Genomic DNA, 10,696 nt, shown 5'->3' with positions numbered 1-10,696 from the left:
TATGTATTGATCTTACTCCCATTTTATAGACATAAAAACTGAGGCCATAGAAGTTGGGTCTGAATATGCTCTGTATGACTCCAACGTCCAGTGTCACTCCCCTGCCTCTCAGCTAAGAAGGGAGAAACCAGGGACTGGACAAAGGTAGAAATGATGAGGGGTTTCCCTGGTGACTCAGTAGGTAAGGAATCCACCTGCAATGCCAGAGACCCAGGTTCAATCCCTGGATTGGGAAGATCCCTCGGAGAAGGAAATGGCTGCCCACTCTAGTATTCTTGCCTGGGAAAGCCCACGGATAGAGGAGCCTGGTGGGCTATAGTCCATGTGGTCGCAAAAAGTCAGATACGACTTAGTGACTGAATAATAACAGAGATGATGAAGCATAAAGTCCATTGGGAATTCCAGAAGACCTCCTGGATCCCCCATTTCTGAAACTGTCTCTGAGAAGACCCCAGGTCAAAGAAGGAATGAACCCAGTGGGCACGCTTGTGTTTATCGAGCCTTGGCCCCTACAGATGTGGCAGTGAGAACTCCAGTAGTGCCCTAGCTTGGCTAAGCCGCTGTTCCAACTGAAGTTGGGAACTTTTTTTTATTGAAGGATAATTGTTTTCTAGAATTTTGTTGTTATCTGTCAAACCTCAACATGAATCAGCCAGAGGTATACATATATCCCCTCCCTTTTGAACTTCTCTCCCATCTCCTGCCCCATCCCACCCCTCTAGATTGATACAGAGCCCCTGTTTGAGTTTCCTGAGCCATACAGCAAATTCCCATTGGCTATCTATTTTACATATGGTAATGTAAGTTTCCGGAGAAGGCAATGGCACCCCACTCCAGTACTCTTGCCTGGAAAATCCCATGGGCCAAGGAGCCTGGTAGGCTGCAGTCCGTGGTGTCGCTAAGAGTCAGACACGACCGAATGACTTCACTTTTCACTTTCATGCATTGGAGAAGGAAATGGCAACCCACTCCAGTGTCCTTGCCTGGAGAATCCCAGCTGGTGGGCTGCCATCTATGGGGTCGCACAGAGTCTGACACGACTGAAGCGACTTAGCAGCAGCAGCAGCAATGTAAGTTTCCATGTTACTTTTTCCATACATCTCACCCTCTCCTCCCCTCTTGAAGTTTGGAACTTTGCTGCAAGAAATCTGAAACAGTTCTTAAACCTCCGTAATATTTTATGCTCTTTGAAGATCATTCCCCAGTCTCATCTGATTGCTCATTTGCTCATACATTCACCAGCCAAGAGAGTTAAGAGCATGGACTCTGAAGCCAGAATGCCTCAGTACAAATTTAACACAAAGTGGCCAAGTGTGCTTGGGTAAGTCAAGATCTTAACGCCTCAGTCTCACCTGTAAATGGGGACATAAATTGTATCTGCCTCATGAGGTCCTTCAAAACATGAAATGAATGAGTACGTAGAAAGCATCTGGGACAGTACCTGGCACTAGTGTAGACAGTTGCTTTAAAAGTTCAATGTCAAGGGACTTCTTTGGTGGTTCAATGGCTAAGATTCCCTGGTCACAATGCAGGGGGCCCCAGTTCAATCCCTGGTCAGGGAACTAGATCCCACATGCCACAACTAAAGATCAAAGATCCTGCATGCCACAATTAAGACCTGACACAGCCAAATAAATAAATTTATTTAAATAAATAAATTAAATCAATATTAAATAAATAATTTATTTAATAAATAAATAAAATAAATTTATTTAAAAGTTCAATGTCAAAAGGAAGGAGATGTTGTCACTGAGATGGGAAAGTAAACTATGGAGGGAAGTTGTCTTGTTTTTAATAAAAGACATATCATAGTATATTTACATATTGATAGGATTCTGCCTCTAGAAATTGGACCTACAGATAAACTCCCACATCTGACGCAGGACACTTAAAGTTTATGAAGACATTCACTGTAGTGACAAAAGCCTGGAGACAACCTAAGTGTCCAGTAATAGAAGACTAGAAAAATCATTTATGGGACATCCACACAGTACATAGCCACTCAAAGAATGAGGTGGGTATGCTGGTGTGGAGATAGCCCTTAGAAACCGAGGAGGTGACAGGAGGGTGTGTTTCACATGTTCCCATGTATTTATGTGCATCTACATTGTGTATATCCAAATCGGCTTGGGTTGCCATAACAAAATACAGTGGACTGGGTGACTCAACCAAGAGAAAAAACTTTCCTCAGTTCTAGAGGCTGGAAGTGTGAATTCAGGATGCCAGTATAGTTGGATTCTGGTGAGATTTCCCTTGACTTGCAGACAACTACCCTCTCACTGTATCTGCATAGGTAGGGGAGGACAGGGGTGCACTCTCATGTCTCTTCTTTTTAAAAAAAAAATTTTTTTTTTTGGCCAAGCTGCACAGTGTGTGGGATCTTAGTTCCCCGACCAGGGATCACACCTGCACCCCCTGCTTTGGAAGCACAGAGTCTTAACTACTGGACTGCCAGGGAAGTCCTCTCGTGTCTCTTCTTATAAGGACATTAACCCTATTGAATCAGGACCCCTCTAGTTTAACCTTAATTACATTCATGAATATTCATTGGAAGGACTGATGCTAAAGCTGAAACTCCAATACTTTGGCCACCTGATGCGAAGAACTGACTCATTGGAAAAGACCTTGATGCTGGGAAAGATTGAAGGTGGGAGGAGAAGGGGCCGACAGAGGATGAGATGGTTGGATGGCATCACCTACTCGATGGACATGAGTTTGAGTAAGCTCCGAGAGTTGGTGATGGACAGGGAAACCTGGCGTGCTGCAGTCCATGGGGTCATAAAGAGTCAGACACAACTGAGCGACTGAACTGAACTGAACTGAACATCCATAAAGGCTTCAAATACAATCACACTGGGGGTTAGATCTTCAACGTATGAATTTGGGGGAACACTTTTCTGTGTAGAGCAGTGTCTATGTGTATAATTTCTGGGTATATATATATACAAGAATTTGTTTAAAAGTTCAATAGAGGGACTTCCCTGGTGGTCCAGTGGTTATGATTCCACGCTTCCAATGCCGAGGGCCTGGGGTTCAATCCCTGGTCAGGGAACTAGATCCCACATGTCTCACCTAAGACCTAACCCAAACCCAGTGCAGCCAAATAAATAATAAAGTGAAAGTCGATTAGTTGTGTCTGACTCTTAAAAAAAAAAAAAAAGTTCAATAGAGTGAGATGTGGGAAGTAAGGCTAGAGAAAATCTTTTATTTTTCATTATATGCTGTTCATAAAATTTTCATTTTTAACACATGAATGTGCTAATGGCTTCATTATAAAACTAGTGTAAAGCAAACAAAAGGCAAAAGAAAGCTCATATCACCTGCTTAAATTAAAAAAGACTGACAACAGCTGGGACTTCCCTGGTGGTTCAATGGTTAAGACTCTGAGCTTCCAGTGCAGGAGCATGGGTTCAATCCCTGGTCAGGGAACTAAGATCCCACATACCATTTGGGGTGTGGCCAAAAATAAATAAAGAAAGATTGACAGCGGCAAACGGTGATAAGGATATGGAGTAAAAAGGGGGCTCTCTTACCCTGCTGGCAGTAATGAAAAATGGTATGACCACTATAGACAATAGGTTTGGAATTTCTTATAAATTAAACATATATATATACATAACAACCAGCAATTCTTCTCCTAGAAATTTAACCAAGAGGAATGAAAACATGTGTAAAAGAAGACTTGTCCATGAATGTACATTACTGCTTAATTCACAATTGTCTCAAACAGGAGATAACCTCAAAGTCCATTACCAAGTGATTGGGTGAACAAATTTCAGTATATCTAATCAATGGAATACTACTTAGCAAGAAAAAAGTACCAGGGCACAGGTGAAACTCACAAATATACTGAGCAAAAAAGCTAGACACAAGAGTAAATGCCCTTCTGCTGCTGCTGCTGCTGCTAATGTAGTGTGACAAAACAGATCAGCAGTTAGTTGCCTGGAGTGGGAGGTGCTGGGGGGATTAATTGCAGAGGAAAAAAAGGGAACTTTAGGGGGTGATGGAAATGTTCTGTGTCTTGATTAAGGTTATAGTTACATAAGAATATAAGTTTGTCAAAATCATAAAAGTGTACACCTAAAATTTTATTATATATAGATTATACCTCAATGAAGTTGATTTTTAAAGTCTAAAGAGGGAGAGGTTGAATATACAAGAGAACGTACATGGTCATGTGGGGCTCCTGGGCAGTGGCAAGACGGAGGGTGTGGACCCATGTGGATCAGGAGGGAAAGAGGTGAGCAAAGTGCAAATGCAGGTGAATTTTTGTGGGGACTTGAGGCTGGTCCAGGTTGAAGGCTCCTGTTCTCTCTATGAAGAAGGGAAAGCCTCAGCCTCCTGAGAATGAGATGGACAATTTCCGAGGCAAGAAAAGATCTGAAGTAGAGGTAGAAAATGGAAAAGCCAGGAGAAGAGAAACAGGGTAGAGGTTCTGGGCATTGGGGAGGGACCCATCGAAGCTTGTGATTATGAATCTCTGGTGGCCCCCAGCTGTCCGTCTACGTGATTTTTTATTTTTTCAACAGTGATCAGCGGCTGGCATGTAGGCATAAAGAAAGCAATATACATGGGCTCATCCAGGGTTGGGTTTTTGTCAGATGGTTAGAAGGAAAGGGCCTGAGACAGAAGTAAGAGAGAAACTAAGATGGACCGTGGGCTACAAAGTTGACAGGGGGAAATGAAGACGGAAGGTGCCACAGGGAGGGAGGAAATGGAAGGAAGGAAGGAAGGACTGGATACACACCAGTGTCCATCAAGAGGGGACAGGAGGTCCTGCTGAGGTGACTGAGTGAGCATACTGGAAAAAAGAGACTGCGGACAGAGAGAAATAGATCAGTTAGCTGTTTTATTTATTTATTCAATATTTTCAAAAATTTCTTTATGTATTTATCTACTTGGCTGGGTCAGGTCTTAGTTGTGGCATGTGTGATCATTTTTTACTTGGAGTATGTGACCTCTTAGTTGCTGCATATGGGATCTAGTTCCCTGTTCAGGGATTGAACCCAGGACCCCTGTAATGGGAGAATGGATTTTAGCCACTGGACCTCAATTAGCTATTTTAGAAGTGAAGCAACACGTGAGGTAGGTGTTACTATGGGAAAATGAAATACTGTACCCAAATCCATACAGCAAGATAATGATGATGGAGCTGGGGTTTTCACCCACGTTTTCCTGCCTCTCATTTGAGCACCCCCAATATGATGAAGACCTTGAGCTCAGGATCCCAAGTCAAGCTGTGAACCCCAACATTGTAATAAGAAATGGGGCTAATCCCCAAAAAGCCAGATGGTAGCCTACTGTGTAGGACAGCTAAGATGTAAGATCGTTCTGCATTCTGAGACCAGAACGCAGATTTGGGCAGGAGATTGCGTTTTGTGAGGCAAAGGAGACCCATGGACCAGTGGAAGGAGCAGGCAGAGTGCCTCTGCCCCACAGGCCTGGAGGCAGACCTATGTTTCCCTGTTCCTCTTAGCAGTCACCATCTGTAATAATATCTTTTAAAAAATACATTTATTTAGTTATTATTTATTTGGCTGTGCTGAGTCTTAGTTATGGCATGTAGGCACTGGTTCCCTGAACTGGGATTGAACTCAGACACCTTGCATTGGGAATGTGGCATCTTCACCAATGGACCACCAGGAAAGTCCCTGAATAGTATATCTTTAATGTTATCTAATTGATGCCCATCTCCTCCATTGGGCCACAATTCCATGGGCTCAGGGATGATGTCTCTTTGCTCATTTCTATATCACTGGAGTCTAGCACAGAGCTCAGTATACAGTAGGCACTCAAAAAATATACATTAGATAATGGAGAGATCGTGGGTTGTCATTCTAACTCCTCTTTGTACCAACTGGGAGACTCCGGGCAAGTAACTTCTTCCTTCGCCTCGATTTCCTCATCCTAAATTTTGATTTAAATGTGGCAATGCCTGTATGCAACTCTCAGCATCCAGTAGGTGCTCAATAAATACACTCCCCCCAGCTTCCTCCTTTTCTCCTCTACCCCTCCCTCCGGCTTCTTGCCACACCCATTGTTTGGAGCCATAAAACCCAACCCAGGTTGGACTCTCACCTCCTCATCCTGTCCTGGTCATTCCTTTCCCTTAAGTTGGGGGTAAAGGGGCTGGTATCCCCCATATTCTGGCTCCAAGAGCCTCCCAACCCCAAAGGGCAAGACTGGGGCCCTAGTGGACCTCTGGTCTGGCCAGGTTGTCGTTGCCATGGCAACAATGACAGTCCCCAGCCGCAGGTTCCCTAAGTGACTGGTTACTCTTTAACGTATCCACCCACCTTGGGTGATTAGAAGAATCAATAAGATAACCGGGCGGTGGCAGCTGGCTGCACTCACTGCCTTCCTGGTGGACTGGCTCCCGCGGCTGCTGCTGTGTGCCTGGGGCCCCGGCTCCTCCATGCCCCCGGGTCTCCGGCTGGGTGGGCTCCGCCATGGTCAGCGTGAACGCGCCCCTCGGGGCTCCGGTGGAGAGTGCCTATGGTGAGTGGGGTCTGTAGCTGGGGCTTAGGGAAGCCTGGACGTGGTGGGACCACCGTTAAGTTTGGGAGAGCATGGGATGGCCTCCGTGTGTTTCCTAGGGCCCCCAAGACCCTTAGGGCTTCTCCAGAATGGCAGGAAGCCCCCGGGAGGCGAGTGACCTCTTGACTAAGCTCCTAAACTGAGGCCTGGCGTATCCAAGTGTGGGAAGCGCTCGGAGGGCTCGTGGAAGCCCGGGGAAGGGGATCAGCTCACTTAGCCCGCCCAGAGAGACTGCCTTCCTAGGGATGCATCCCGGAGTAGTTCTGAAATTCCACTAAACGTGGGGCTGAAGCATCGTTCCCACTCTGAATCCCGCAGAGAGGCTTGCGGGGCCTCGGCCTCCGAGCTGGCTTCGGGTCTAGGTGGGATACGACCCAAGGGGAGAGTTGGCTGGACCCGAGGGCCGTCAGCTCTGGATCATTCCGCAAGGGAAAGCCATAGAAAGCAACGCACAGAGCGGGGCACTGGAAAACGAAAACCATCTTTGCTGTAAGTGTGTAACTTAGGTGCGGGATAAGGGAAGAGTGTGTCCGCTGACGGCGAAGCGCAGGGGGCTTTGATGTTCGGTGTGTAACTCCAAAATTGGAGGTAACCCCAAATGTCCGGCAGTAGCGGATGGGTAAATAAAACACGATGCCTCTTTAGGATGGAATATTATCCCGTTGTTGAAAAAAAAAAAAAAAGATTTGTGTACAGATAGGGAAGGACCTTCAAGTGCATTATGTGAAAAAAAAAAAAAAGTAAGCTGAAGAGCCTATAGCGTATGACATTTCTGAGAACAGATATATGCAGATGTATGTACCCACACGTGTGTGTTTGCGTAGAAAATTACCAGGATACAAAGAAACCAAACCGGTAACAGCTTTGTTCGGAGGAAGGAAGTTCAGGTAAACGTTTGTTTTCACTTTTTTTGCACATTTTGGATTTTCAAAAAGTCGGTGAATTTTATAAGCTGATTCAATCACACTCTTGTGCAGAGCATGGTTTCCAAAAATCCAGTAGATCTTGGCTCTTGTTTCCGTGACTTTATACAAATTGCTTATCATTTCTGGGCCTTGGCTGCCTTCTCTCTGAAGTGGACAGAGGTGTTTTAGGGACATTCTGCAGGTCTAAAGGAAGGCGAGGGTGTGAACCCTCCCGCTAAGCCCTCAGCTCCTTGCACATCCTAAGGACAGTTAGTGTTACTTGGTATCATCAGGAGCCGAGAGAAGATGGCCTCAAGGAATCAAGGACTGTTCTCTTGCCTGGTCCAAGGGAATCTTCGCCCTTTGACCCAGCATCCAGGAGCAGTATGAGATACAGTGCAAATAGCTGAGGCTGAGGAGCCAAAAAAAACCGCCTGAGACCCTATCCTATAGGGCTGTGTGACCCTGGACAAGTGACTTCCCAACTTTCAATCTGTTTCCTCGTCTGCAAAATGGAGAGGACAGGACCTATCTCACAGGGGGCGGTGGCTAGAGGAGATTGCATAGCTAAAGGCCTGGGTATGTCTGAGGGGCTTCATCCAAGGTTAAAACACAATTGTGAGATCTGGTTGATCCTGTAGCTGGAGGAAGACTCATCGTCTCCCAATTGGTCAGCCAGGGATGGATGGATGAATGGCTGAATGTTCAACTCCTATTACTGCACTTAATTTTCAAAACACTTGTCTCAGATAAATAACACTAATATATCTAAGGATAGAAGAGAAAACTAATGTTTAGGATTGTTTTTAAAAAATCATCTGACTCCAGACCTGACATCGTTCATCTGTACTGACCCCACTTGGCTCAGCTACAGGTATGGCTGGGCGGAGAAAGGAGGGCTCTCATGTCCATCAACAAGGCAACACTGCTGTCCTGGAAACGACTGGGCATTTACTGATGTGTGTATTTCTGTGTGTGTGACATTGACCAAAAGACCTTGCTTTTTAGATAAAATAAATCTGGGTTAGATTCTGGATCTGCCTCCCTCCCCCCCTCCCCCAAGCTGTGTAACCTACCTTTTTCTGAGTCTCAGACATTTCATTTGTAAAATAAACGGGGGCAGTCTGCTGCGAGGCTCTGGGAAAGATGCACTTACTGATTTTAAAAACAAAAAAGTACTTTGAATAAAATCCTTTCTTTTGAAATTCTCCATTGGGGATAATAATAGTCTCTAAAGGTTGCAATCACAAAGGTAAGTTGCTGAGTAGGCAACATTGTTCACAGCAGAGCCTTGGGAGAGGTGATGGAGGGCAAGGCTGTGGTTAGAATCACATGAATGAATGAATCTAAAGTGCTTAGAATTGCACCTGACTCAGAATAAGCGTGAAATCAATCCCAAATGCTGTCTCACATATTTAAACCTTAGGAGGATAAAGATAGTCTTTTTTTTTTTTCTAATTTTATTTATTTATTTTTGGCTATGCTGGGTCTTCTTTGCTGTGTGTGGGCTTTCTCTAGTTGCAGCAAGCAGGGGCTACTCTTCATTGCAATGCGCAATCTTCTCATTGAGGTGGCTTCTTTTGTTGTGGAACACAGGCTTCAGTCATTGTGGCTTAGTTACTCCAAGGTATGTGGAATCTACCTGGACCAAGGGTTGAACCCCTGTCCCCTGCATTGGCAAGCGAATTCTTAACCATTGGACCACCAGGGAAGTCCGAGTAGGAGAGTCTTTAATGGACTGTCTTCGGTGTGGTGGTCCTAAGCAAACTTGACCCTTCCCTGGTCTTGAAATGTATCCACGGCACACTGGATTCTGTTCTGTAGTTCTCATCACTGATTATGTAACTGTGTGCACCGTGGCGTCTGTCTCCCCAACTAGACTGCAAACTCCATGAGGCCATGGACTTCAGTGCTTTGTTCAGCCTTGCCTGTCTCACATGGTGACTGGCACAGAATAAGTGCTCAGTAAGTATTCAGTTGGGCTTCCCCGATGGCTCAGCATTTAAGAATCTGCTTGCGATGCAGGAGCCTCGGGAGACACGGGTTCAATCCCTGGGTCAGAAGGATCCCTGGAGAAGGGCATGGCAACCCACTCCAGTATTCTTGCCTGGAGAATCCCATGGACAGAGGAGCCTGGCAGGCTACAGTCCATGGGGTCACAAAGAGCTGGACACGACTGAAGCGACTTAGCACTCATGCAGGCACAAGTAATCATTTGTTGGATGAATGAACTAATGGAGATTCCAAGAAATAGCCCTAGGACAATGATCAGCAATGTCAACCAGGTCCATGCTGCTCCCTTCCCTCTTCCCTGCCTTCCTCGCTGTTGGCTTTTGGTTCTTGGTTTGTCCCATTATAGACCTAAGGCGGCTGTCACAGCATCAGAGATCATGCCTGCACTTAAGCTGGAAGGGGTCTGTCTGAAGCTGGAAGGGGTTTTTCTCAAAGCCCAATTTTCCCCCAAAGCAAAAATTTCCCAAAAATCTCCCAGCAGACTTCCTTAGTTCCAAGAAAGCTGGGAAGTGTCTAGTGGAAAGAAATGAGAAAGCCAACACAGGCTTAGACCAACGATGGTCTCTTCTTGGGGTCTGACACAATGTTGCTGCAAAGCAAACTGGAGTTCCCTTGTAATGGGTTTCTCAGCTTTGACCCTACTGGTATTTTGGCTTGGGTAATTCTTTGTTGTAAAGAGACTGGCTCGTGCACTGTAGCATGTTTAGCAGCTTTCCTGGCTTCAACTCACTAGATGCTAGTAGCATACTGCCCGTCAGTTGTGCCAACCAAAAATGTCTCCTGCCATTTCCAAATGTATCCTGGGCACGTGTAACACCACTGTTACAAGGAAGCAGGAATAGCAGCTGAGTCGGATCTGCCAGAGATGAATGTACCGTGACTCGTGTGTTAGTATTTGTTTTGGGTATCAGCATCTAGCTCAGCGCCAGATTTGGGGCTGCCCTTAGCAACTGTGAGGATAAGATGCCATGTCTCTGTGCTAACCTCACTCCTGGCTTCATCATTCTCCTACCCTTGTTTTGCTTTCAGCAAGCTTCCTTAATTATTTATTTTGGCCCTTTGGGACTTTGTCATTCTTGAAAGCATCTCAAATCTCCTCGAGGGCCAGGTCTGTATTTGTCTGATCTTCTTGTTATACCCCAGGTTACCATAGGACTGAGGCCCCATGTAGATTATGATAGATGTTTACTTAAAAGAAAGAATGAATGAGAAAGTTGATGAATGAATTGATAAATGAATAA

The 10,696-nt window shown here is 45.4% G+C and overlaps 1 protein-coding gene across 1 annotated transcript in view; it reads left to right on the top strand.

Annotated features, from left to right (window-relative positions):
- Positions 1 to 3,448: 3,448 nt before the first annotated feature.
- Positions 3,449 to 10,696, top strand: part of HNF4A (hepatocyte nuclear factor 4 alpha) — a 68,668-nt gene continuing 61,420 nt past the window's right edge. The window contains exon 1 of the mRNA XM_025263427.3: positions 3,449 to 6,498. Within this exon, the coding sequence (XP_025119212.1) occupies positions 6,450 to 6,498 (49 nt within the window). The 5' untranslated portion in view covers positions 3,449 to 6,449. The remainder of the gene's footprint in view (positions 6,499 to 10,696) is intronic.

The sequence above is a fragment of the Bubalus bubalis genome, chromosome 14 (assembly GCF_019923935.1).
Source record: "Bubalus bubalis isolate 160015118507 breed Murrah chromosome 14, NDDB_SH_1, whole genome shotgun sequence".
NCBI lineage: Eukaryota > Metazoa > Chordata > Mammalia > Artiodactyla > Bovidae > Bubalus > Bubalus bubalis.
Note: the sequence above shows the minus strand (reverse complement) of the source record. Positions and strands in the feature narration are given on the sequence as shown.